At 41.2% G+C, this 27,764-nt stretch overlaps 6 protein-coding genes and 1 long non-coding RNA gene across 10 annotated transcripts; 5 read left to right on the top strand and 2 right to left on the bottom strand.

Annotated features, from left to right (window-relative positions):
- The first annotated feature begins 1,460 nt into the window (after positions 1 to 1,460).
- LOC120292452 (flavonoid 3'-monooxygenase-like) lies at positions 1,461 to 2,500 on the top strand. The gene is made up of 3 exons (XM_039310636.1): positions 1,461 to 1,685; positions 1,785 to 2,432; positions 2,488 to 2,500. The coding sequence occupies exons 1-3, from the start codon at positions 1,504 to 1,506 to the stop codon at positions 2,498 to 2,500; spliced, it is 843 nt and encodes a 280-aa protein (XP_039166570.1). The 5' UTR covers positions 1,461 to 1,503.
- Positions 2,433 to 4,804, top strand: LOC104440727 (flavonoid 3'-monooxygenase CYP75B137). The gene is made up of 2 exons (XM_039311706.1): positions 2,433 to 2,642; positions 3,885 to 4,804. The coding sequence occupies exons 1-2, from the start codon at positions 2,574 to 2,576 to the stop codon at positions 4,389 to 4,391; spliced, it is 576 nt and encodes a 191-aa protein (XP_039167640.1). The 5' UTR covers positions 2,433 to 2,573; the 3' UTR covers positions 4,392 to 4,804.
- Positions 4,805 to 9,777: 4,973 nt separating this feature from the next.
- LOC120292747 (flavonoid 3'-monooxygenase CYP75B137-like) lies at positions 9,778 to 12,236 on the bottom strand. The gene is made up of 2 exons (XM_039311132.1): positions 11,217 to 12,236; positions 9,778 to 10,684 (listed from the first exon to the last, which is right to left on the bottom strand). Exons 1-2 carry the CDS (start codon positions 12,180 to 12,182, stop codon positions 10,040 to 10,042), a joined length of 1,611 nt encoding a protein of 536 aa, XP_039167066.1. The 5' UTR covers positions 12,183 to 12,236; the 3' UTR covers positions 9,778 to 10,039.
- A 3,809-nt stretch (positions 12,237 to 16,045) lies between these two features.
- On the top strand, positions 16,046 to 18,258 carry LOC104422773 (transmembrane emp24 domain-containing protein p24beta2). Of its 4 annotated transcripts, none has more exons than XM_039311257.1 (5): positions 16,046 to 16,167; positions 16,320 to 16,367; positions 16,777 to 16,963; positions 17,066 to 17,173; positions 17,739 to 18,258. In XM_039311257.1, the coding sequence occupies exons 3-5, from the start codon at positions 16,777 to 16,779 to the stop codon at positions 17,870 to 17,872; spliced, it is 429 nt and encodes a 142-aa protein (XP_039167191.1). In that variant the 5' UTR covers positions 16,046 to 16,167; positions 16,320 to 16,367; the 3' UTR covers positions 17,873 to 18,258. The 4 variants fall into 4 exon arrangements, with proteins under 4 accessions (XP_039167191.1, XP_039167190.1, XP_039167189.1 ...); XM_039311256.1 differs by having other exon boundaries at positions 16,320 to 16,418; XM_039311255.1 differs by having other exon boundaries at positions 16,046 to 16,198.
- A 624-nt stretch (positions 18,259 to 18,882) lies between these two features.
- On the bottom strand, positions 18,883 to 21,062 carry LOC104422774. The gene is made up of 3 exons (XR_005550444.1): positions 20,895 to 21,062; positions 19,762 to 19,944; positions 18,883 to 19,289 (listed from the first exon to the last, which is right to left on the bottom strand). It is a non-coding gene; the product is annotated as an uncharacterized LOC104422774 (long non-coding RNA).
- Positions 21,063 to 25,073: 4,011 nt separating this feature from the next.
- LOC104440728 (flavonoid 3'-monooxygenase CYP75B137) lies at positions 25,074 to 27,537 on the top strand. Its single transcript, XM_039311143.1, has 2 exons — positions 25,074 to 26,096; positions 26,631 to 27,537. The coding sequence occupies exons 1-2, from the start codon at positions 25,971 to 25,973 to the stop codon at positions 27,273 to 27,275; spliced, it is 771 nt and encodes a 256-aa protein (XP_039167077.1). The 5' UTR covers positions 25,074 to 25,970; the 3' UTR covers positions 27,276 to 27,537.
- On the top strand, positions 25,130 to 25,907 carry LOC120292451 (flavonoid 3'-monooxygenase CYP75B137-like). The gene is made up of 2 exons (XM_039310635.1): positions 25,130 to 25,807; positions 25,866 to 25,907. The coding sequence occupies exons 1-2, from the start codon at positions 25,130 to 25,132 to the stop codon at positions 25,905 to 25,907; spliced, it is 720 nt and encodes a 239-aa protein (XP_039166569.1).
- Positions 27,538 to 27,764: the final 227 nt, after the last annotated feature.

Here is a 27,764-nt window from a genome sequence, read left to right as displayed (position 1 = left end):
CTGTCATGAAGGTTACATTTGACTTGATAATTAAGCCTGCTTCAGAGCATTCTTGAATTTGGATCATTTACTTTGTCATCTGCACTATTTACTTGCTAGATTAAAGTTTAGACGTGCAATCACTGGATAGACAATAGGATAGTAAAGTATAGTGATCGGATAGTACGGTGCCCTTCACAAGAATGATTTTGTTCATCCTTAAACCTAGTGGCCCCTCAATAGGTGATGGGAGGCCCTTGTCGGCCCTTAACAATAAAAAACGGAAAGAAAAGAATTACAAGTTTAAAATTTTTTTCACATAAGTGTTGACATCGTACATGATAGGGTTGATGCTGACACATAGTTATTTTTGAACTTTTTAATTATTTTTAGTCTTGCGTTGCTTGTTATTCAAAAGGTTACCTTTTTCTCATGATTAGTTTAGTAATGCTTTATCACATTTGTCCTAAATCACTACAAATTTTACTAAGTGTCGGAATTAGAAGGTGAGGAGGATGTGTTGATTTCAAAAGATTATTCATGTAGTACGTGATGGTTGGCTATCCCGATGACCTCAGTAGTTGTAACTTTTTCTTAATAATGATTATCAACATAAAAAAAAAAAAATGTGCTCAGAATCTTGGAGAACGTGAAAGAGTGACTATAATTAGAGTTGTAACTGTCTAAATGTAACTGTTGCTAGTAGGTACTCATAGTAAGTATTGTAAAAACTCTATTTTTTTCTTTTTTTCTAAGACACTTAAGTGAAAGTTTGTTTTGTTCCTTTCATCTTGTTCCATGGAAACCTACTATTCCTGCACCTTAAATTCCAGATTTTGTTCGTCACTTTCTTTTAAATTTTAAGCCAAACAACTTCCACTCCAAGATGAATATATAAGCCTTTTTATCACAAAAAATGAAAACCAAAAATCAACCTTTTTGGTGAAAGATTATTCACTTTCTAGTTGAGACAACGAAACATTATAACGATTTAATCTTTCTGATTACTTTGAACGTAAGGAATATGACATTGTGGTTGACATAACCATTATTAATTCAAAAATGGTGGTCGAGTAGCCATTGCTTGCACCCGGCTCTGCCACTATTGATTTCACAATACTATTAAACAGGGCCAGTAGTTACGTGTTAATTGCGAAAACTTACTAATCACTAACCTCATGCAAATTCCTAGTCTTCCATAGTAAGATTTACGTTACAGAAATTATTAGTTATGTTCAAGCGTGTCGTTGTAAGAAAATCAATATAGAGGAATGGAATGACGCATGATTAAATTGGCATTGATAGGAAAGTCGAACATGCAACTAAGAAACACTAAATCCTTCTAGTTAGCATTATTGTTTAATTATTCTGGCAATTTTCCTCATTTACAATAATTGGTCGCGTGTCAGTGTGTGTAGATAACTGGGGCCACTTTTCGAACCAAAATAGCCTAAAATCTATCAGAGATCCAACCGTATCTTCGAAGACCTTCTATAGTTTGTGCGGCTAGGAATTTCCTGTGTGATGCTCACTGAGACCACTCAGTTTTTGAACCAAAATATCCTAAATCATCTGTCGGAAACCAAACCGTATCTACAAAGACCTTCTGTAGTGTCTAGGAACTTCCTAATTCTAGCTCAAACAGTCCTCTTCCCATCATCACAAGCTGAAATGTCGAACGCAGATCCCGGAAGTGCCTGGCCGTGGTTGGGAAATGCTAAAGAAGAGAATGATGCAATTCCTAGAGCTACTGCAACAGTGCTTGTCATTGCTATAGCAGCTCTTAGTTTCTTCTCTTTGTGCAGGAGGCGAAACCACACCACGGCTCCATTGCCTCCAGGGCCCCGAGGTGTGCCATTCTTTGGGTACCTCCCGTTTCTAGGGACCAATCTCCACCGGAAATTCGCTGAATTGGCTGAGACCTACGGCCCCATCTACAAACTCCGGCTTGGAAGCAAATTATATGTTGTGGTTAACTCCCCGTCACTGGCCAAAGAAATCGTGCGGGACCAAGACATGACTTTTGCCAATCGAGACCCAAACATTGCTGCTGCTATAGCGTCATATGGCGTAAGGGACATTGCCTTCTCAAGCCAAGGCCTTTATTGGAGGAATCTCCGCAAACTGTTTGTGCGGCAGTTGATGAGCAACATGAGTCTCGATGCCTGTTATGGTTTGAGAAGGCAGGAGGTCAGAAAAGCTCTGAGCGATCTGTATAGAAAACCTGGGGTGCCAGTAGATATCGGTGAATTGGCCCTTCTGATCTTAGTTAACATGGTGATGGGAATGCTGTGGGGAGGAACGCTTCAGGGAGAAAAGGGTGAAGCCGTGGCCTCTGAGTTTCGAGAGGTGGTGGCCAAATTGATGGTGCTCTTAGGTAGTCCGAATGTTTCGGACTTTTTCCCAGCACTTGCTTGGCTTGACCTGCAAGGAGTGGAAAGGGACATAAAAGGGTGCATCAGTGGCTGGATGGTTTTATTCAGCCGATTATCGATTGCGCCACCAAAGGAACAACAAGTGAACTGTTCAAGCAGAAGGAAGGAGAACCTAAATGCAATGAACAGAAAAAGGACTTTTTGCAGATTTTCGTGGATATGGAGATAAATCTTGAAGATAACCAGTCACCAGTGGACAAGAATGTAGCACTCAAAGCCATTCTTATGGTAAGTTTATTAATCTAGGTGACTAATTCTTATATGGACATGCACGGCTATTTACTGACCTGATGCACTAGAAAGTGCAGTTAATCGTCTTTTGCTACTCTATTTTTGGAAACATAATCTGTGGAGGCAACCTCCCCCCCCCGGGTTCAAAGAAACTTCATTTGTAGGCTCTCAGCTTAAATTTCTGAAACCAAGAGCTTGTTTTGCTCTGCTTTTCTTTTCTAGGCCTTGATTTCTTGTTTCATCTCTCCCGATCTCTTTTGGGGTTTTCTTTTGCTCATTGTGGTGAATAAATCTGTTTGCAGCTGAAAATTTTATGAGGTCATCATCACTGTTCAAGCTTGTACCATGCTCGAAACGTGGTTTTATGACTTCTTTGAAATTCAACGAAAGCTCTCATCTCTCGATTTTAGTGTAGATCTAAATTTGGGAGTTTGTCTCTCTTGACCTAAATCTATATTTGAGAGTTTCTTAAAGATATTTGATCTAAAATGTGTTGTTGTCCTTGTATGGCAATAGTGTTGATGACGTTGAACCTAGGCATGCAGTGCAAACCATAGTTTTTGGATGGTAAGATCTCAACATGTGCCCATCATTAACACGTTCGGTAATCGACTGTTGATTGTTTTTCAATGCTATGATAAATCCGGTCTTTTGGAATGAGATAATGCTTATAACGACAAGCTGTACTATTTTGTTTTGTTGTGCAGCTCTTTTGAGAATTGCTTTACTTGGAAAGTTTTAATGTTCTCTCATGTGTGATTATGACAAATGAATGTAATTTTATTTTGACCAAAAAAAATTCTGTTTGTCGTACATTCATTTCAAATCTTAGCTGCCATAATTATGAGTAAATGTGAAGTGATTATTACTATAGTATGTACTCGTTTTGAAATCCATATTAGCTCTAGAATACCATTATTTTCAACAAGGGTCTTATATAATAGTGAAATAAATATAGCACAATTGATATGATATAAAGGTAATTCAATTATTGTGTGCCAATTTTTGTATGAAGTTGGTCGCATCATGTCAAGATTGAAATCTCTTTCCATACCTTTTGTTTCGTATCCTATTGTCTAACTTAGGTTGCGTGCAACCTTGCCTTCTCCATAACTAGAAGCTCCATATTTTGACTAGAACGTCAATTCTTCTCTATTATAGTGCTTCATTGTGTATTTAGCTTTACCAGACATTACAGCAATTGACTCTTTTTGATGAAACTTGGAATGTGTGGGATAGGACATTTTAATCGGCGGAACTGATACGACTTCAACAATGGTTGAATGGGTGATGGCAGAGTTGCTGCAGAACCGAAATGTGATGAACAAAGTAATCCATGAATTGACTGAAGTCGTGGGGGAGGATGAGATGGTTGAAGAGCATCACTTGCCCAAATTAAAGTACCTCGACGCGGTCATCAAGGAGGCACTTCGCTTGCACCCGGCGTTGCCCTTATTGGTGCCGCGGACCCCAAATGCTTCCTGTGTCGTTGGGGGTTACGTGATACCGAAGGGCAGCAACGTATTCTTAAACATGGGTTCTATCCACAGGGATCCCAAGATTTGGGACAAACCGTTGGAGTTTAGACCCGAGAGGTTCTTGGAAGGTCCTAGCAAGTATGATTTCTCAGGTAACAACTTCGCATACATGCCATTCGGTTCTGGTTGGAGGATGTGTGCAGGGCTTGCGCTGGCAGAGAGGATGCTACCATATGTTTTGGCCTCTCTTTTGCACTCATTCAAGTAGGAAATACCACCAGGGTCTGAGCTGGATTTACTGGACAAGTTCGGCCTTGTGGTCAAGAAAATGAAGCCCCTTGTCGCCATTCCAAGACCAAGATTGTCCACTCCGGAGCTCTACATGTCGAGATAGATATTTCATTAGAGTCCCAAAGCTCTTCATTTCAATTCTAAGAAATAAACGTATCCTGCCAGTATCAATCATGGTTTGAGCATCTACTCAATTAGACCTGGGGTTTCGGCTACGAAGTTCTGGAGGAGGTGGTTTGCTCGTGTCGGGCGTTTCATAATTTCAATCTGTTTTATTAATGAGTATTCTGAAATGCTTTTTAAGCAAATCATATAAGTAGATTTTGCAGTTTCTATGGATTGACACACTTTTTCTCGTTAATATAGTCCATTTTAATTTTTTTGCCTAAATATTAATGACATTTATTACGACATGGCAAATGATCAAGTGAAACCATTCTCTGGGGAGAATCAAGTGAATATCTGAATGATAGGACTTTCTTATTATTATTTCAAGAACACTCAATTCGCACCACTCACCACTCACATCCAAGACACTCTTACGCCAGACGCTACACACGCCACTGTTACACCACACACGCACAAAGGGCAAGAGCCCCATATCTCACTCTTTCTCTCAACCACAGTATATTTTTATGTTTGCTAATGGCTCTCTCAACACGTATTTCATTCAAAAACAGATTTTCTTTCCTAGTGCTTTCCTCCCCGCGTTGAATTTTTTGGATCATGGATGGCCTTAAAGGTGCTAGGGTGATGAGTTTTTGCTCTTTTAGGAAAGAGTAAGTGTTTTCCCTTGAATCATGCGTGACCTTCCTATCAAATTGCCAAGGCACTCTCAATAACAAGTGACATGCATCGGTGGAACTTATATCATATAGGACATGATCTTGGTAGTTTTTCCCAATTGAAAACAAAATCAAGACTCGTTTAGTTACTTGGAGATCGTTCCCTTTGTTTAGCTAGGGCAACTTCTATGGTTGGAAGTGTTTGGAAATGGGAAGAATCAACTTGTCGAATAGAGTTGTCAATACCACATTGGTGCAACTTCTACCCTCGATAATCAAATTACGCACCTTCCCGTTAGTGGTGCAACGGGTTTGGAAAATATTCTCCCTTTGCTTGTCCACTTTTGGAGTAATTGTAGAGTGCAAAAACCTCCTAATAACAAGCAATTCTCATCTTCCTCCTTTGGTTTGGTGTCGATTTGATCAGCATCTTGCGTAGCTTCTTGAGGTCCCATATCAATTTTCTCAATCTCTTGAAGAGTCATAACTCTTCGATTATGATGTTTGGATTGAAAGTGTTTATAACCTTGGCACTTAAAGCACTGTTGCGCATTACCACCATCGGTCTTCTTGTGAAGTTCTTTGACAGACCCCATGGCATTCTTTTTGCCTTTATCTTTTATTGATGTATTCTCGGTCTTGCTAGAAGAAGCACCCTTAAAAAAGGATGTCCCCCTTGTTGATAATTTGGTTGACAAACCCTTGCCATGCTTCAATTGTCTTTCCACCTCGATGGTCAGTTTGCAAACATCTTCAAAAGAACAATATCATTGAAATTCAAATAAATCAGCAATCTCCCAATTTAAACCACCATGTGAACAAGCGTATTTTGCTCCAACAATCTTGGGATATCATAGTTGTTCAAACTCTCTAATGTATTCTTCAATGCTCATTCCTCGTTGCTTGAGGGAATTCATTTTGAGGAAAAAAAAAAGGTATTGATTATAATTATTGGGCAAGAACCTCTTCTTCATAAGTTTCTTGAGTTTTTCCCAAGATTTGATTCGGAAGCATTTGGGGTCCGCGGCACCAATAAGGGCCCTGCCAGGTGCAAGCGAAATGCCTCCTTGATGACTGCGTTGAGGTACTTTAATTTGGGCAAGTGATGCTCACTCCATTTGTTGTTGAAGCTCCGTTATGACATAGTTACGCCTTTCATTGTGTGCTTGTTCCAAGATCATGCCTTTTGAAACTGGATCATTTTTTTTTTATAAGAATGAAATGAAATGGAATATAGGTAATAGAAAGAATCCCTCAAAACAAGTTGAACCTTGAGATTGATACCAATCTGATGCGGTTACAGGGGTGGCCAAGTGTGTTTTGAATGACGTAGAAGGAAGTACAGATATATCAAAGTGTGTAGTGATAGATATTGATGGATAAACATAAATACAAAATAGAATACAATCATCACCAAGTGCTAAAGGACACACCACCAGCCAAGGAAGAAAATTGAGATTGACGAAATTCACTACGGATGTTTAAAGGACAAATAGATAAAGGACTTCGGGGCGGAGAAATTCACTATTAGGGCCTAAAGGATGAACCACCAACTAAAAATAAATGGCTTGTTGGCTCACCCCTAAGAAGTAATCCATTCTCCAAGAATAAAAAAATTGGGATAGGAATTATTTATCCTCCTAAAATATACGCTCACATTGAGGAAACTCTCATATATTTATATATTCAAATCATTATTTGCTTTCAATAATATCACACCTCTATTTATAGAGTTGCTAAATAAAAGAAATGACTCTTTGAATTATTGGAATCTTAATAGACTCTTGGGGGAAATTAATCTAATTATGACTCTTAAAAGCAACACCTTAATAAAGACTCGTAAAAAGATGTGAATCAAGAAACCTAAATGCATGTGACTAATTATTAGATGCATCAAAACTTGATGAGACTCTTAATTCGTGCACTAGTCTTAAAAGCCGAAACATCTTTTTGCGCATGGGTCGGTTTAATTGACAAAACATGAGTTGAGTTTGTAATCTAAGCATTAGGACCTGATGCTCTCGCATCAACTTCAAATAATTGGCAGTGGAGTGGGTGGTGGCCCCATTTGCTGCATAATTGAAATGTGAAGAACAAAGTGGCCCACGAATTGACAGAAGTCACGGGATGGGATAAGATCTTGCAGGGCACCACTTGCCCAAATTGATCAACGGTGTCATCAAGTGGGCATTTCACTTGCAACCGACTTTGCCATTATTGGTTTCACGGACCCCACGTGCTTTTCGTGTGGCCAGGGTTACACGGTACCAAAGAGCGGTGACGTATTCTCGAACGTGGTTTATATGTCCACAGGAACTAGGAGCTTTGGGACAAACGATGGGGGTTTAGAAAGCAATTTTTTTTTTTTTCAAATTTCCATAGGCTAACTCTTTAATAAAGTCCATGTTATTATTGCCTAAATATCTCCCACGCTTGTTACGCTAATAATTTATGGCGAATGATCGGAAATCGAAACATTAGACAGCATAAGAACGCATCAAATGAAATCAAAATTAACAAGATGGCCTAATTTCTCGTGAATCATTGTGACCACCTAAAAAGCACGGACACTCTCCAAGCCTCCGTGTTGGTGTTGGACACTCCGACACAGGTTCGACATGCTCGGACATGCTTGAACATGCTTCAACATACGGTTAATATATGTTTTGGAAAATTCGACACGTGGTCAATTCTCCCGACACACTCTAACACGTGAGTCTGGAATTCTAACTTGCAATTTCAACATGCATGGGTTAATTTTTTATAAATTTTCAATAAATGAGGGGTCAAATTGTAAGTAAAAGAGAATATGGAGGGAAACTTCCACTTAGGAGAGACTACATTTTTAAGAAGAAAACCAAACGACGCGGCATGAGGTTCAAAGAGAAGGGGAGGTAATGCAAGCAGAGCCTAGCATAAGCGATGACTGCGAGAGACGAAAAAAGAGGAGGGAGAGATGGACGAGGGAGTCAGGGCGGGCATTCTAGCAGAGGCGAGCCTCGAGCTGGTGAGCTACATGATACAGTAGCCGACAACGCCGGGGATGACGCTGGGGACGGTGGCGAAGGTCAGGAAGAAGGGTTTAGAGTCGCAGGTCTTCCGCAGGATCCATTTCCAAGTCCCGCTCTTTCCCCACGGGATCGACATCTCTGGAAGTCGACCCACCCTGATGAGGAGATCGAGTTTTTAAAGTTGTGGTTTTGGGGAGAAGTGGGCCAGTCAAATGCCCATTCGATGAGTCCGCGGATGTATGGGCCCTTTCCGACAAGAAGTCTACATTAGGCTACTCCACCTTCGGAGGGGGCAATCTTGTCACGTAGAGGAGTAAGAAGCAGAAGGTAGTAGCATTATCCGGTGTTGAAACCGAGTTAAGAGGAATGGCCAAAGGACTTTGTTAACTTCTTTTGCTTAAGAGAATACTGACTGAGATTGGTTTTGGTCCCAATTCCTGCATGAGCTTATTTTGTGACAGTAAGACAGCCATCAATATTTCTCATAATCTAGTCCAACATGATCACGCTAAATACATTGAGGTAGACCGACATTTCATCAAACAAAACCTTGACGACAAGATAGTTCAATTCCCATTTATTAAATCTGAAGACCAACTGGCAGATATACTCACAGAGGTTGTCTCTAGCAAGATCTTCTCCAATTCACATGACAACTTAGGCCTTAGTGATATCTATGTACCGAGTTGAGAGGAAGTGTTGGCGTCAGTTGTCAATTAAGACTAATTGGGGAAATGGTAGGGCTGATTAGTTGCTAAATTTGTACAATGTCCTCATTTTAAGGATCAACCAAATTCTTGACCTAAGATAGTGCATAGCCTAGAATAGTTTTTTTTTGGTAGTTTTTTTTTCCTCAGTACAATAACATAAGTTTTATATTTATTCTGAAATGATAATGAAGTGAATCTCTGTTCATTAGATGCCATGATTTTGAATTTCATATGCCTTCTGGGTTAGTGCTATGATATCTTGAATATGAGGAATGCTAGTAATCTGCAGTTGGACCTTCAATGCCTTATGAGCCTTAGATCCGAGAGAGCCATGTTGAAGTTTGGGACCAAAGTCCCCAACACATTTCCATTATTATAGTTGTCTCTATTGTAGCAATACAACCGTAGTTGTAAGAAAATGAGTGTCGAGTAGTCTTGCCATAACAAGCAATTCTTCTGCCAAGCAAATAAAGAGTAAGGCGAATGCAAATAAAGATGGGTGAATCAATGCTGTATCCATTGACGAGGAAATTTACGAGGGATATGGAATGTAACAAACTGTTGTTATTGAGTAGCGGGAACTGGGTGCTGATAAAATCTAGTGGACGGGATATGTTCTTTTACTTGATCAATTGCCAAAATTTAATGTCGTTATATAAATGTCAGATATTTAGGCAAAATAAAATGGACCATACTAACGATAAAAAAAAGTCAGTCAATCCATGGAAAACTGCAAAGTCTCCCTCTTTGATTGCTTAGAAAAAGCATTTCAGAGTACTCATTAATAAAATCAATGGAAATTATGCAGTGCCCGGTGCAAGCGGACCTCCTCCTCGAGAACTTCATTGTCGAATATATGTGCAAAAGCGAAACGTTTTACTCTTAAATCACATGACTTTATCTTCTGGTCTAACTGACCTGAAGAACCAATATAGATAACAAATATTCTACCTCATATCACAAACAATAGCAGCACAAATTATTTTCAAAGCCGGGTCTCGTACATGAAACCTCACATGCTGGTACTTGGCTGTTTGTCTATTAGAGTAGATGCTTAAAACATTATTGATACTGGCAGGGTATATTTATTTCATAGAACTGAAACAGAGTCTCGAAACTCTATTGAAAGATCCATGCTGGCTTGTAGAGCTCCGGAGTGGACAATCTCGGTCTAGGAATGACCACCAGGGGCTTCAATTTCTTGACCACAATCCCGAACTTGTCCGAAAAGTCCATCTCCGTCCCTGGCGGTAATTCCCACTCGAACGAATGCATAAGAGATGCCAATACAAATGTTAACATCCTCTCTGCCAGTGCAAGCCCCGCACATCTCCTCCGACCAGAACCGAACGGCATGTACATGAAGTTGTTGCCCGAGAAATCATACCTGCTGGGATCTCCCAAGAACCTCTCGGGTCTAAACTCCGTTGGATTGTCCCAAATCTTGGGGTCCCTGTGGATGTAACCCACGTTCAAGAATATGTTACTGCCCTTCGGTATCGTGTAACCCCCAACGACACACGAAGCCCGTGGCATCCGAGGAGCCAATAATGGCAGAGCCGGGTGCAAGCGCAATGCTTCCTTGATGACCGCGTCGAGGTACTTCAATTTTGGCAAGTGATGCTCTTCGACCATCTCATCCTTCGCCACGACTTCTGTCAATTCCTGGACTACTTTGTTCATCACATCTCGGTTCTGCATCAACTTTGCCATCACCCATTCTACCATTGTTGAAGTCGTATCAATTCCACCAATCACGATGTCCTATTTCCGCACATTCAAAATTTCATCAAAAAGAGTAAATTGCTGTAATGCTTGATAAAGCTGAATACTTGATGAAGCACTGTAATATAGAACAATCGAGTTCTAGTCAAAATGTGGAGCTTTTTGTAATATAGGGGAAAGGTTGTACCCAGCCTAAGTTAGACAATAGGATACGAAACAAGAGCCATGGAAAGAGACTTCAGGCTTGACATGATACGATCAACATCGTACGAAAATTGGCCCAGTATAATGTAAACACCTGTGCATTGCATCAACTTTGCTATATTTGTTTCAATATTGTATAGGGGCTGGAAAAGATTATGGCAATCTGGGGTTTATATAGATTTGAATGCGTTACGCCCCAGTAATAATCGCTCGACATTAACTCATGATCATGGTGGCCAGAATATGAAATTAATTCTACCGACATCGGAGTCGCAGAAGAGGATTAACTATAATTTCTGGTGCGTCAGGTCACTAAATAGTCAGGTATATTCGTATAATAACCAGTCACCTGGCTCAATAAACTTACCGTGAGAATGGCTTTTAGTGCTCCATTCTTGTCCGTTGGTGACTGGTTATCTTCAAGATCCATCTCCATGTCCAGGACAATCTGCAAAAAGTCCTTTTTTTTATCGTTGCGTTTAGATTCTCCATCCTCCTGGGTGGCACAATCGACAACAGACTGAATAAAAGTATCAAGCCACTGATGCACCCTTTTCATGTCCCTTTCCACTCCTTGCAGGTCAAGCCAAGCAACTGCTGGAAAAAGGTCCGAAACATTCGGACTACCTAAGAGCACCATAAATTTTGCCAACACCTTTCGAAACTCAGCGCCAATGGCTTCGCACTTCTCTCCAGTAAGCGTCCCTCCCCACAGCATCGCCATCACCGCATTGATCAAGATCAGAACGGCCCACTCGCCAATATCCACTGGCACCCCAGATTTTCTGTAAAGATCGCTCAACCCTTTCCTGACCTCCTGCCTTCTCATGTCATGACAGGCATCAAGGCTCGCGTTGCTCATTATCTGCCGTACGAACAGTTTGCGGAGATTCCTCCAATAAGGCCCCTGGCTTGAGAAGGCAATATCCCTTGCGCTGTATGTTGCGATGGTAGCGGCGATGCTTGGGTCCCGATTGGCGAACGTCGAGTCCTGGTCCCGCAAGATTTCTCTGGCCAGCGACGGGGAGTTAACCACCACATATAACTTGCTTCCAAGCTGGAGTTTGTAGATAAGGCCGTAGGTCTCAGCCAACTTAGCAAATTTCTGGGGGAGGTCAGTCCCCAGGAATGGGAGGTACCCGAGGAACGGCAAGCCTCGGGGCCCCGGCGGCATCAGAGCGGTCACGTTTTTCTGCCTCCTGAACAAAAAGAAAGAACTAAGAGCTGCAATTGCTATGACAAGCAGTGCTGTAGTAGCTCTAGAAATTTCATCATTCGCTTCTTGAGCATGCCACCACCACGTCCAGGCACCTCCAGAGTCTCCCTTCGACATTTCGGCTTGTGACGAGGAATGGTGGAGCAAGATGAGGAAATTGCTAGCCACACTAAACGTAGAAGGTCTTTCTAGGGACGGTTTGGTCTTGATGGTTCTAGCTGCAGACACTGACCCAAAGGCAATTATTGTGCTTAACAAATATTTTTATTTTGATTAGTAACTTTATACAAAAAAAGTCGGACAATATTATTAACTAATTCATTTGATTAGTAGTTTTTGCATTATTAACATACGTAACAGAGACTCTGATTACTTGTTGATGGTAATCAATAGTTAATCCTCCACGTTTTCTGAAAGGTATCAATTATTGTTTCTTTTTCTCAGCAGATGCAGACAAAAAAATGAATTAGATAGGGTAAGAGGAATCTTCAAGCAAAGCGTGATGCAAATAATCAACTTTAGTTAGTAGACAACGTTGAGCATATTGATCCTGGGCTTCGAACCCCAGTCTCGTACAAGAACCCTCACTCTCGGCCACATGGCTGCTGTCTAAGGGCATGCATGGTAATGTTTTTGTTATTTTGTTTTACTATTCTTTTGCTTCCCGGAATAGAAAAAAAAAAAAAAAAAAAAAAAAAATCCGTTTGATAATGTTAATTAATTTTTTTTTTCCTTGGAATACAAAAGTGGCTGGGGAATAGATTTGATATAGAAACAAGAAGTAGAAAAAAATAGTTTTTATTCTCATAAACAATTTTTAGAAATAAGTCTTTTCTTTTTTTCTTTTCTTCTTCTTCCTCTTCTAATCAGCCGATGGAAACTCACCGTCGGCCATCAGTTATTGTCGCTAGTCACTGGTAGTTGGTTGATAGCCACCGCAGCCTTCGACCACAATCGCTGGCTATCGCTACTACCAGCGACTAGAGGAGGAGAAAAAATAGAGGAAATAGAGAAAAAAAGAAAATTCTAAAAAAATTATTTAAAACTAAATCCGGGAATTTTCACAAGAACTTAATACTTTTAGGTAGTTTTAAATTCACCTAAGGGTCCGTTCGTTTGCGAGAAACACCTTCGAGAAAACATTTTCCGGAATTTCCGGTGTTAGGATGGCGGAAAATAGATGGTCAAAGAAAATGTTTTCCAGTCAATAAAAAATCTCCGTGTAAGATTGTGGAAAATAATTTCCTCTTTTGAGAAGAGGAAAACATTTTCCACAACTTCTTCCACCTTGTTTCTTTTCACCAACACATTTATGCTTTCTTTTTCATTTTTGTTTTTTCTTTTAAAATCGAGTTTTAATTTTTTTTCCTTTTCTTTTTTTTTTTTTCTTTTTTTTCCATTTCATCTTCTTCCTTGGTGGCTGGTCACTAGCCATGGCAGCAGCCGGCGACCGGCCGCGAGCCAGCTCGAGCCTCGCCCCAAGCCAGCGAGGCTCCGCCTAGCTCGATCCGGGCGGCCGAGCTCGCCCGAGCCCGGTGAGCTTGGGCCTCGCCAAATTGGGCGAGGCAAAGCCCCGCCAGCTGGGGTGGAGCTCGCAGCTCGCTAGATTTGGCAGCGGAGCTTGAGCTCCCGATCCGAGGCAAGCCCGAGCTCCGCCGCCAAATTCGGGAGCTCACGGCTTGCCGAGCCCGGTGAAACTCGCGAGCTCGGGCGAGATCGACCGAGCCTCGAGATTGCCGGATTTGGCGACCGAGTCTTGGTCGGCCGCGGGCGGCCGGCCATCGTTAAGCATGCGGTGGCGTAGGAAGGAGGAGGAAGAAGGAGGAGGAAGGAGGAGCCGAGAGGAAGAAGGAGGAAGGAGGAAGGAAAAGAAAAAGGAAAAAGAAAAGAAAAAGAAAGAAGTAATAAAAATTTCAATTTTTTTAAAATACAAATAATTAAAAAATCATTTAAAAAATATAAAAATAAAACTAATTTTTGGTCGGTTAAGATAATTAAAATTTAATTTTTGATAATTTTTCCCAAACAATTAAATTAGCTAACAAATGGTGGAAAATATTTTACATTCGAAGTTTAGGTTTCGGCCGAATACCGAAAAATAGAATAATTTTCCTGTAAAATGACTTCTAGAAAAATGTTTTCCGAAAAATATGATATTTTCCATGAAACGAACCGACCCTAAGATTAGTGTGGGTTAAAATACCTAATTAGGGATTATTAGACCATGGTTGGCTTGTAATCTAACTTAGGGAAATTTCACCATCACAATTGGGAATTAACTTGTTGTATGACAAGTTAAGAGAATCGATTATGAGTGGTTAAGTGAAGTTGGGTGCTCTAACGCTTAGTGATCTCGGTTAAAATCTTGAAATTTTCCTTGTTAATTTTTTGTTTACTTTAGATTATGTTTATCTTGCAATTTTAATTAGCTTTTGAATCCTTTCAGTTTTGACTATTTTATATTTTAGTCTTATAATTGGTTTAGTTCATATTTTACTTGTCTTTTCGACTTGGTTAGCTAAATTTATGGATGGATCACCTTTGGTAAGTAATTGGATAATTAGAGACAATCCTGATGGGAACGATACTCCCTAATCACTTTATTATTTATCGATGTTGTGCACTTGCAATTCACCTAACATATGAAAAATGCACAAGCTAAGAGAATGACTGCTATCCATCTTGTCATGAAGGTTACATTTGATTTTGATAACTAAGCCTACTTCAGAGCATTCTTGAATTTGGATCATTTACTTTGTCATCTGTATAATTTACTTGCTAGATGAAAGTTTATACGTGCAATCATTGGGTAGACAATAGGAGTGTAAAGTATATTGTTTGGTTCCTAGTAGGAATGTATGGCATGGTGCCTTTCACAAGGACAATTTTGTTTATTTATCATTAAACCTAGTGGCCCCTCAATAGGTAATGGGAGGCCCCTATCGGCCCTCAAAAATTAAAAATTAAAAAATAAAAGAAAAGAATTAAAAGTTTCAAAAAAAATTTACATAAGTGTTGACATCTTACGTAGCATGATTGATGTTAATATGTAATTATTTTTGCACATTTTAGTTTTTTTTCTTTTTTTAGTCTTGTATTGCTTGTTATTCAAAAGGTCATCTTTTTCTCATTGTTGACACATAATATTTTAGAAAATAATAAATAAAATAAAACATTTGGTTTTGAAAATCTTTGTTGTCGAAAATATATCCTCATTTCAAAATTCAAAAAAATAGTTGTTGTGTGATTTTGGAGCCATTTCTTTGAGTGGTTGAGTGAAAATCTCTACCTTCAAAAACAAACTTGGTTTTTCCTATATAAATAGAGAAAGCGAGGCCTCAGTTGAGGGGGTTGTTTTGGACTGAGTTTTCGAAATATTCACGAAAAGCGAATGGAGTTTTGTGAGAGAGAAGTCAACAAAGTTTTTTTCTGAAAAGCAGAAGACAGAAGACAGAGAAGGGGCAGAGACTTCGCGAGAAAATATTGGGTACGTCTTATGCTTCAGCGTGTCAAACAAGAAGGCGCTCGGAGGACGACACGTGTCCTCGTGTCAGGCGCCATTTTGAAAAAATTTCGGACGGGAGACTGAGGGTTTTTTCTTTCTTCGCGCCTCTCTCGCCTCTGCAGATCGTCTCTCTCCCCGTTCTCCTCTCTCTCCTCTCTGTCTCTCTCCCCTCCGCCTCCACTGGTTGCTTCCATCGCCCCCCACGCCGACGCCGACGGCCCTCCACCTCCGCCTCCGCTGGTTGCCTCCGTCGCCCTCGACTCCAACACCGACGCAGCCTCCGCCTCCTCCCCTGAACCCTACTCTGACGCCGACGCCCCTCCGCCGGTTACCTCCGTCGGCGTCGGAGTCCGTCGCCCCCGACTCCTCCGCCTCCGCCTACGCGCCCGACGCCAACGCGTCGAACCACGACGGCGAAAATGGAGGAGAGAGAAACGACGAGCTCGACGGCGCCGGCGACGGCGACGATAGTAGATGGAGACGAAGAAGCAGAAGCGCGCGCGCTCGGGGTTCTGGACATGGCTCGTCGCGTCGGTCGCGTTCCGGCTCGCCCTCGTCTACCTCCCCAGGAACCTCCGCCTGTCCACCCGCCCCGAGGTCGCCACCCCTCTCACCAGCATTCGCCGCCGTAACGCCGCCTCTCTTCGCTCCGTCGATCGATTCCCGATCCCCTCCCCCTCCTCCCTTGAAATCTTGGAGGTTCATTTTCTGATACGATTTCTGGTTTTTCTTGTTTGTGCCGCCTGCAGTTGGCAAAGGCTACTGGTTGAAGCAGCAGGCGATGTCTCCCTACGCAGGTTCGGCTCCGTTCGATCTCTGTAGGAAGGAAGCTGCTTGTTTGCTTACTGGTGTGTCGCTGTTCCATGCTTTGATCCCTTCCACATATTCCATGTATCACGAAATCTCGTTAACCTAAAGGAATTACTGTACTCACATGCATTTCTTTTTGTAAAGGATGCTGATTATCTTCCTAAAGGAAATTATTCATTGAATTTTGTTAACCTTTGGCAGCCTAGATGGCTCGACTAGATCTCACATATGCATATTTGGTTTTCCTTTTTTATGTTTGTCGGGACATGATTAAGATTGATATCATATATTGATTATTACATTCTTCGATTCTGCCAATAGTTCTCTTATTGATCTTTAATCCCATGATAATGACCTAGATAACTGTATGTATTTTGCAACTTTTGAAATTGTCAGATGAAAGGACCTTCTGGTGAACAGATTCAAGATTTTCACGACAAGATCAGTGAGAAATTTGAGTTTGTGGCTCACCATAAGGGTGTTCATCGGTTCTGCTTTACTAACAAGTCTCATTATCATGAAACCATCGACTTTGATGTACACGTTGGCCATTTTACATTCTATGATCAGCATGCAAAGGACGGTAGGACTCTGCCTTTTTTCTGTTTTCTTGTCTCTTGAACTGACGAACTTTACAGAATATACTGCTGTGTCTCTTTTTTATCTGCTGTGAATGTATCTGCAGAGCATTTCAACCCCTTGTTGGAACAGATAGGGAAGCTGGAGGAGGCTCTCTACAACATTCAGTTTGAGCAGCATTGGCTGGAGGCTGAGACTGAACGTCAAGCAATTGGTAAGATATTTTATGTCAAGTCCTCTTGCTAATTATCGTGGTGGATTCCAACCCTGTTTCATCTCTGATGGGAATAACTTTCCTATTTAATGCTGAGTGGACCACTATAGCTTCTTTGACTCCTGTTATCTCCTAAATCTCAAAGGTTCTCACAACCTCTGTTCTTAAAAGACCTTCAGAAGTAGATGTCTTACAAGACAAGTTAAAAGCTATTTCTAGAGCCTTTGACAAGCTCCTTTTATCCATCTGATTGACGTAACTAATCGGTTATATTGTTTATGATCCTGAAAATAGTAAAACCTTCCTAACTCGGCAGCAGCTGAAAAGGCGGACTTAGAAAACAAAGCAGGCAACAAAAAAGAAGATGCGTGCTTGGTGTACTGGGTTTCAAATGGTCATGGGTTTTGTTTACTTGTGTTATCTGCTAGATGTTTTGAAGTGTGTCTGATCGCCACACGAAATGGAATGAGGATGACCTTGCTAATTAAATATTGTGTTCACTAACAGACGATACATAGATATTGGGTTCAATGAATACTCTTTCTATGATGATTTGTGATCGCAGTGAACGACGCAATGAGCAGAAGGGCAGTCCATAAGGCTTTCTTCGAGTCAGCAGCACTTATTGGGGCGAGTGTTCTCCAAGTTTACCTGCTCCGCCACCTTTTTGAGAGGAAGCTTGGTTTCTCTCGAGTTTAACATTGATACTGTCAGATGACGCTAAAATAATTAGAGATTTTTGTTACCAACGCCAGTCTTCGGTTCTTTCTTTAAATATCCATAGAGACATGTGTAGACAAGGAAACTGTTTACTTTGTGAAAAGGTCATATGATAGATGACCTTGAGGTGAAAAAACAGAATGCGTCAGGCCATGAAGAAAAATTGGGCATTCTACTAGGTTCCATCGTTAAGTTCATGGCAATTACAACTTCCTAACTAGAGTGAAGCTCGAATCAAATTGAAGCAAAGAGAAGGAAAAGATGTGAGGAAGAGAGCTTTGTTTTATTTTGTTGTTTGGTAAGCAGGACAGCCATAGCTCCACAGTTTTGGAATTGCATTTACTGGGATTGGAACCTTGGTCTCATTCTTGAGGTCTTTGGCAGTGATTGTGTAACAGAAGTAGCTTCCGCACCATTAGTAGGGGGGATATTAGAGCCATGTCATCCACATCAGTCGTGGGAAAAAAGGAAGAGGAAAAAGCGGAATGTCGATTGATCTTACCAATTTGTGGAATTTTATGGACTACATCAATGATGTATGAATGTGTGGAGTTAATCGACTACATCAATGATCTATGGGAAAAGAGGCCATAGATAAAGCTGGTTCATGACTGCAATCGTCGTTTCACATGCACGAAATTTTGCAAACTCATGTTCTTTGAGGAACGCATGACATCAGAGACATTTTTGTTACTTCCATTGTTGATATAAGACTAACCTTTCCTAAAACAAAGAAGAAGGGCAAGGATTGTGCCTTTCTCCTTATGAGATCAGGATTACCAATATTCGAAATTGCCATTTGAACAATCCCTACGCAGAAGATTCGTGGAGATGACCTTTCCCATGTCTAGGGAGTTGACACCTTAATTCCTATAAAAGAGAAATGACAAACGCATATGGCTATGACTCACGCTGTTCCCCCAACCAGAAACATCCGTTAGCGTGATTGATGACAGAGGAAAGGGTCACAAGCTCGTATCTATAATGTCTTCAACAACGATGGATAACAATAAATTAAACCAGATTGAAAGTAGGCGTAGACATTTCAGACAGATCCAATTCACAACTACAGAAAGCAGACAATTAATAAATTAACAATAGAACTAAGCAGAGGAAGAGAGAGAGAGAGAGACATAGGCAGAGACAGAGAGAAGCATACTGCTGATAGATTATAGTAAGCATGACGCGTCATTATTTTACTCATCTCCACAAACCCCACATTTACACCACGAGCTATTCCTGCAACAATAACAATGGCTCTAAACTGTTTGTATCTTCTTCAAGTGAACATTCTGGGGCTGCTTTAGCCTAACAATGTGCGTCTCTTTTGGAAGCTCCTCGCCAGAGAACCTAGTCAAGATTCTGCTAGGCTCTGAATGCAGTAAAACCATTTCTTCTGCGTGCAACAAAGAATTCACGGTAAGAGAGCGAAGTAGCAAAGGTTGGGAGAATGAAAACAAAATAAATAAATAAATTAAATCTACAGCAGCTGACTTGTTCACAGACAATTGCGTCCAACTCAAATTCAATTCCTGCTCGCACTATAAAGGATAATAGCATCTTTCGGATGGTCATTTTGAATGATTCAAATACTAACGAGCAAGTAGTGCCCAACCTGCTTAGTTTTTATGACACTGTCAAATCAATTTCTTTTACCCTATCTGCAAGTTTGAGAGTTCTATTTTCCATTTCTACATTTTCATCAAGACTAGCATAGCATATAAGAAAGTTTAAATTTAATTATTAGACAGGTTAACTACTACATAACTGGAACCTTAATAGATTATCGTAGAACAAATGACTGCAATAATTAATGCATCCTACATAAATAAAACAGTTTGTTCCCAGGCTCCTAAGAAACAACTTACCGTTGGAGGTTTGCTCGGATCAACAGAGTGTTTGACTTAAGGGTTGGCCTTTGCCGGAGATTTGGGCTTGCCACCCGTCTTTTTTTCATACCTTGCCTTGTTAAAGATGACAGTAAACCCCTCCGCTGAAGCTGGTTCATTCACACCCCATTCACCAAACTTTGGCAATGGCTGACCCCTTTCCTGTTGGAACAAGAAACAGATTGTTGAATGCACAAAATCTCCACCTCACTTCAGTCTCCACACGAAACATAAATATGGGACTATGGACTAAATAAGGTGCACAATGAAACTTGCCAAGATAACAATTATAAGCAGAACAACTTCTTATTTTCTTAGACCACACGGTGTATATGTTAAAACATCATCTAGAATACAGAGGAGCTCTTTCTTGAATTAGACAAATGAAGAAATAGCTATATTGAATAAGCTGCACAGTGCGACGATAAGAATGTTCACAATCAACAATGAAACCAACAGCACCTTAACCTGGATCTGAAAGAAGTTAAGATGCCCTTAAGCAGTAGCAATTCTGATTCCAAGAAAAAGCAATATGAGTACCTCTCTCTATAATTAAGAAAAACAATAATGATCATTCGATCGAATAATCTCCAGGGTCCATTCACTGCTTCAACGATTCACATACATGGCAGGTTGCTTTAATCCCTTAGAGAAACTGGATAGCATGCAAGTATAAAGTTTCCTTTTTTAGAAAGCTATAATCAGATATGATCCTCAGTCCTATCACATAAATAGGTAGAGGAGTTCGTTCATTTCACCATTCAGGCTTGCCGTGAATGGCGACCCAGATTCAGAATAGACCAGATCATCCTAATTTCTCGGAGGAAAAAAGGTTGAAGCAGTCAAAAAACCATAACTCAAGTGCTTCCTCCGTTCAAAGTAATCACACTACCAGACCCCATTACGCATGATAATCTTCTCCCAAACAGGCTCACCTCAGTCAAAAAAATTTCAAAACCCGGAAAACATGCCAAACTAATCAATCATCTCCCAAAAAATCTACTTCCTCACCCAGATTTTTCCAATGTGAAAATGCTGAAAAAACGAGATTTCGAGGGAGGGGGGAAGAAAATTGAAGATGGGAGGGATCAAAGCATGGAACAGCGACACACCAGTAAGCAAACAAGCAGCTTCCTTCCTACAGAGATCGAACGGAGCCGAACCTGCGTAGGGAGACATCGCCTGCTGCTTCAACCAGTAGCCTTTGCCAACTGCAGGCGGCACAAACAAGAAAAACCAGAAATCGTATCAGAAAATGAACCTCCAAGATTTCAAGGGAGGAGGGGAGGATCGGGAATCGATCGACGGAGCGAAGAGAGGCGGCGTTACGGTGGCGAATGCTGGTGAGAGGGGTGGCGACCTTGGGGCAGGTGGACAGGCGGAGGTTCCTGGGGAGGTAGACGAGGGCGAGCCGGAACGCGACCGACGCGACGAGCCATGTCCAGAACCCCGAGCGCGCGCGCTTCTGCTTCTTCGTCTCCATCTACTACTTCATCGCCGTCGCCGGCGCCGTCGAGCTCGTCGTTTCTCTCTCCTCCATTTTCGCCGTCGTGGTTCGACGCGTTGGCGTCGGGCGCGTAGGCGGAGGCGGAGGAGTCGGGGCGACGGACTCCGACGCCGACGGAGGTAACCGGCGGAGGGGCGTCGGCGTCAGAGTAGGGTTCAGGGGAGGAGGCGGAGGCTGCGTCGGTGTTGGAGTCGAGGGCGACGGAGGCAACCAGCGGAGGCGGAGGTGGAGGGCCGTCGGCGTCGGCGTGGGGGGCGATGGAAGCAACCAGCGGAGGCGGAGGGGAGAGACAGAGAGGAGAGAGAGGAGAACGGGGAGAGAGACGATCTGCAGAGGCGAGAGAGGCGCGAAGAAAGAAAAACCCTCAGTCTCCCGTCCGAAATTTTTCAAAATGGCGCCTGACACGAGGACACGTGTCGTCCTCCGAGCGCCTTCTTGTTTGACACGCTGAAGCATAAGACGTACCCAATATTTTCTCGCGAAGTCTCTGCCCCTTCTCTGTCTTCTGTCTTCTGCTTTTCAGAAAAAAACTTTGTTGACTTCTCTCTCACAAAACTCCATTCGCTTTTCGTGAATATTTCGAAAACTCAGTCCAAAACAACCCCCCCTCAACTGAGGCCTCGCTTTCTCTATTTATATAGGAAAAACTCGAGTTTATTTTTGCAAGTGGAGATTTTCATTCAACCACTTAATAAAGAAATGGCTCCAAAATCACACAATTATTTTTTTTTTTGAATTTTGAAATGAAGATATATTTTCGACAACAAAGATTTTCAAAACCAAATGTTTTATTTTATTTATTATTTTCTAAAATATTATGTGTCAACAATGAGAAAAAGATGACCTTTTGAATAACAAGCAATACAAGACTAAAAAAAAAAAAAAAACTAAAATGTGCAAAAATAATTACATATTAACATCAATCATGCTACGTAAGATGTCAACACTTATGTAAATTTTTTTTGAAACTTTTAATTCTTTTCTTTTATTTTTTAATTTTTAATTTTTGAGGGCCGATAGGGGCCTCCCATTACCTATTGAGGGGCCACTAGGTTTAATGATAAATAAACAAAATTGTCCTTGTGAAAGGCACCATGCCATACATTCCTACTAGGAACCAAACAATATACTTTACACTCCTATTGTCTACCCAATGATTGCACGTATAAACTTTCATCTAGCAAGTAAATTATACAGATGACAAAGTAAATGATCCAAATTCAAGAATGCTCTGAAGTAGGCTTAGTTATCAAAATCAAATGTAACCTTCATGACAAGATGGATAGCAGTCATTCTCTTAGCTTGTGCATTTTTCATATGTTAGGTGAATTGCAAGTGCACAATATCGATAAATAATAAAGTGATTAGCGAGTATCGTTCCCATCAGGATTGTCTCTAATTATCCAATTACTTACCAAAGGTGATCCATCCATAAATTTAGCTAACCAAGTCCAAAAGACAAGTAAAATATGAACTAAACCAATTATAAGACTGAAATATAAAATAGCCAAAACTGAAAGGATTCAAAAGCTAATTAAAATTGCAAAATAAACATAATCTAAAGTAAACAAAAAATTAACAAGGAAAATTTCAAGATTTTAACCGAGATCACTAAGCATTAGAGCATCCAACTTCACTTAACCACTCATAATCGATTCTCTTAATTTGTCATACAACAAGTTAATTCCCAATTGTGATGGTGAAATTTCTCTAAGTTAGATTACAAGCCAACCATGGTCTAATAATCCCTAATTAGGTATTTTAACCCACACTAATCTTAGGTCCGTTCGTTTCATGGAAAATATCATATTTTTCGAAAAACATTTTTCTAGAAGTCATTTTACAGGAAAATGATTCTATTTTTCAGTTCGGCCAAAACCTAAACTTCAAATGTAAAATATTTTCCACCATTCATTAGCTAATTTAATTGCTTGGGAAAAATTATCAAAAATTAAATTTAAATTATTTTAACTGACCAAAAAATTAGTTTTATTTTTATATTTTTTTAAAAATGAATTTTTAATTATTTGTATTTTTAAAAAATTGAAATTTTTATTACTTCTTTCTTTTTCTTTTCTTTTTCCTTTTTCTTTTCCTTCCTCCTTCCTCCTTCCTCCGCCGCCGCCTCCTTCCTCCTCCTTCTTCCTCCTCCTTCCTACGCCACCACACGCTTAACGATGGCCGGCTGCCTGGCGACTGACCAAGACTCGATTGCCAAATCCGGCGAGCTCGAGGCTTGGTTGATCTCACCCGAGCTCGCTAGAGTTTCACTAGGCTCTGGCAAGCTGTGAGCTCCCGAATTTGGCGGCGGAGCTCGAGCTTGCCTGGATCGGGAGCCCAAGCTCCGCCGCCAAATCCGGCAAGCCACGAGCTCCGCCCCAGGCTGGTAGGGCTTTGCCTCGCCCAATTTGGAGAGGCCCAAGCTCACTAGGCTCGGGCGAGCTCGGCCGCCCGGATCCGGCTAGGCGGAGCCTCACCGGCTTGGGGCGAGGCTCGAGCCGGCTCGCGGCGGTCGCCGCCACTCTTTGCCATGGCTAGTGACCACCACCAAGGAAGAAGATGAAATGGAAAAAAAAAAAAAAAAAAGAAAAGGAAAAAAAATTAAAAACTCGATTTTAAAAGAAAAAACAAAAATGAAAAAGAAAGCATAAATGTGTTGGTGAAAAGAAACAAGGTGGAAGAAGTTGTGGAAAATGTTTTCCTCTTCTCAAAAGAGGAAATTATTTTCCACAATCTTACACGGAGATTTTTTATTGACTGGAAAACATTTTCTTTGACCATCTATTTTCCGCCATCCTAACACCGGAAATTCCGGAAAATGTTTTCTCAGAAGGTGTTTCTCGCAAAACGAACGGACCCTTAGGTGAATTTAAAACTACCTAAAAGTATTAAGTTCTTGTGAAAATTCCCGGATTTAGTTTTAAATAATTTTTTTAGAATTTTCTTTTTTCTCTATTTCCTCTATTTTTCTCCTCCTCTAGTCGCTGGTAGTAGCGATAGCCGATTGTGGTCGAAGGCTGCGGTGGCTATCAACCAACTACCAAAGACTAGCGACAATAACGATGGCCGACGGTGAGTTTCCATCGGGCGATTAGAAGAGGAAGAAGAAGAAAAGAAAAAAAGAAAAGACTTATTTCTAAAAATTGTTTATGAGAATAAAAACTATTTTTTTCTACTTCTTGTTTCTATATCAAATCTATTCCCCAGCCACTTTTGTATTCCAAGGAAAAAAAAATTAATTAACATTATCAAACGGTTTCTGTTTTTTTTTTTTTTTTTTTTTTCTATTCCGGGAAGCAAAAGAATAGTAAAACAAAATAACAAAAACATTACCATGCATGCCCTTAGACAGCAGCCATGTGGCCGAGAGTGAGGGTTCTTGTACGAGACTGGGGTTCGAAGCCCAGGATCAATATGCTCAACGTTGTCTACTAACTAAAGTTGATTATTTGCATCACGCTTTGCTTGAAGATTCCTCTTACCCTATCTAATTCATTTTTTTGTCTGCATCTGCTGAGAAAAAGAAACAATAATTGATACCTTTCAGAAAACGTGGAGGATTAACTATTGATTACCATCAACAAGTAATCAGAGTCTCTGTTACGTATGTTAATAATGCAAAAAACTACTAATCAAATGAATTAGTTAATAATATTGTCCGACTTTTTTGTATAAAGTTACTAATCAAAATAAAAATATTTGTTAAGCACAATAATTGCCTTTGGGTCAGTGTCTGCAGCTAGAACCATCAAGACCAAACCGTCCCTAGAAAGACCTTCTACGTTTAGTGTGGCTAGCAATTTCCTCATCTTGCTCCACCATTCCTCGTCACAAGCCGAAATGTCGAAGGGAGACTCTGGAGGTGCCTGGACGTGGTGGTGGCATGCTCAAGAAGCGAATGATGAAATTTCTAGAGCTACTACAGCACTGCTTGTCATAGCAATTGCAGCTCTTAGTTCTTTCTTTTTGTTCAGGAGGCAGAAAAACGTGACCGCTCTGATGCCGCCGGGGCCCCGAGGCTTGCCGTTCCTCGGGTACCTCCCATTCCTGGGGACTGACCTCCCCCAGAAATTTGCTAAGTTGGCTGAGACCTACGGCCTTATCTACAAACTCCAGCTTGGAAGCAAGTTATATGTGGTGGTTAACTCCCCGTCGCTGGCCAGAGAAATCTTGCGGGACCAGGACTCGACGTTCGCCAATCGGGACCCAAGCATCGCCGCTACCATCGCAACATACAGCGCAAGGGATATTGCCTTCTCAAGCCAGGGGCCTTATTGGAGGAATCTCCGCAAACTGTTCGTACGGCAGATAATGAGCAACGCGAGCCTTGATGCCTGTCATGACATGAGAAGGCAGGAGGTCAGGAAAGGGTTGAGCGATCTTTACAGAAAATCTGGGGTGCCAGTGGATATTGGCGAGTGGGCCGTTCTGATCTTGATCAATGCGGTGATGGCGATGCTGTGGGGAGGGACGCTTACTGGAGAGAAGTGCGAAGCCATTGGCGCTGAGTTTCGAAAGGTGTTGGCAAAATTTATGGTGCTCTTAGGTAGTCCGAATGTTTCGGACCTTTTTCCAGCAGTTGCTTGGCTTGACCTGCAAGGAGTGGAAAGGGACATGAAAAGGGTGCATCAGTGGCTTGATACTTTTATTCAGTCTGTTGTCGATTGTGCCACCCAGGAGGATGGAGAATCTAAACGCAACGATAAAAAAAAAGGACTTTTTGCAGATTGTCCTGGACATGGAGATGGATCTTGAAGATAACCAGTCACCAACGGACAAGAATGGAGCACTAAAAGCCATTCTCACGGTAAGTTTATTGAGCCAGGTGACTGGTTATTATACGAATATACCTGACTATTTAGTGACCTGACGCACCAGAAATTATAGTTAATCCTCTTCTGCGACTCCGATGTCGGTAGAATTAATTTCATATTCTGGCCACCATGATCATGAGTTAATGTCGAGCGATTATTACTGGGGCGTAACGCATTCAAATCTATATAAACCCCAGATTGCCATAATCTTTTCCAGCCCCCTATACAATATTGAAACAAATATAGCAAAGTTGATGCAATGCACAGGTGTTTACATTATACTGGGCCAATTTTCGTACGATGTTGATCGTATCATGTCAAGCCTGAAGTCTCTTTCCATGGCTCTTGTTTCGTATCCTATTGTCTAACTTAGGCTGGGTACAACCTTTCCCCCTATATTACAAAAAGCTCCACATTTTGACTAGAACTCGATTGTTCTATATTACAGTGCTTCATCAAGTATTCAGCTTTATCAAGCATTACAGCAATTTACTCTTTTTGATGAAATTTTGAATGTGCGGAAATAGGACATCGTGATTGGTGGAATTGATACGACTTCAACAATGGTAGAATGGGTGATGGCAAAGTTGATGCAGAACCGAGATGTGATGAACAAAGTAGTCCAGGAATTGACAGAAGTCGTGGCGAAGGATGAGATGGTCGAAGAGCATCACTTGCCAAAATTGAAGTACCTCGACGCGGTCATCAAGGAAGCATTGCGCTTGCACCCGGCTCTGCCATTATTGGCTCCTCGGATGCCACGGGCTTCGTGTGTCGTTGGGGGTTACACGATACCGAAGGGCAGTAACATATTCTTGAACGTGGGTTACATCCACAGGGACCCCAAGATTTGGGACAATCCAACGGAGTTTAGACCCGAGAGGTTCTTGGGAGATCCCAGCAGGTATGATTTCTCGGGCAACAACTTCATGTACATGCCGTTCGGTTCTGGTCGGAGGAGATGTGCGGGGCTTGCACTGGCAGAGAGGATGTTAACATTTGTATTGGCATCTCTTATGCATTCGTTCGAGTGGGAATTACCGCCAGGGACGGAGATGGACTTTTCGGACAAGTTCGGGATTGTGGTCAAGAAATTGAAGCCCCTGGTGGTCATTCCTAGACCGAGATTGTCCACTCCGGAGCTCTACAAGCCAGCATGGATCTTTCAATAGAGTTTCGAGACTCTGTTTCAGTTCTATGAAATAAATATACCCTGCCAGTATCAATAATGTTTTAAGCATCTACTCTAATAGACAAACAGCCAAGTACCAGCATGTGAGGTTTCATGTACGAGACCCGGCTTTGAAAATAATTTGTGCTGCTATTGTTTGTGATATGAGGTAGAATATTTGTTATCTATATTGGTTCTTCAGGTCAGTTAGACCAGAAGATAAAGTCATGTGATTTAAGAGTAAAACGTTTCGCTTTTGCACATATATTCGACAATGAAGTTCTCGAGGAGGAGGTCCGCTTGCACCGGGCACTGCATAATTTCCATTGATTTTATTAATGAGTACTCTGAAATGCTTTTTCTAAGCAATCAAAGAGGGAGACTTTGCAGTTTTCCATGGATTGACTGACTTTTTTATCGTTAGTATGGTCCATTTTATTTTGCCTAAATATCTGACATTTATATAACGACATTAAATTTTGGCAATTGA

The sequence above is a fragment of the Eucalyptus grandis genome, chromosome 4, assembly GCF_016545825.1.
Source record: "Eucalyptus grandis isolate ANBG69807.140 chromosome 4, ASM1654582v1, whole genome shotgun sequence".
NCBI classification, from domain to species: Eukaryota; Viridiplantae; Streptophyta; class Magnoliopsida; order Myrtales; family Myrtaceae; genus Eucalyptus; species Eucalyptus grandis.
Note: the sequence above shows the minus strand (reverse complement) of the source record. Positions and strands in the feature narration are given on the sequence as shown.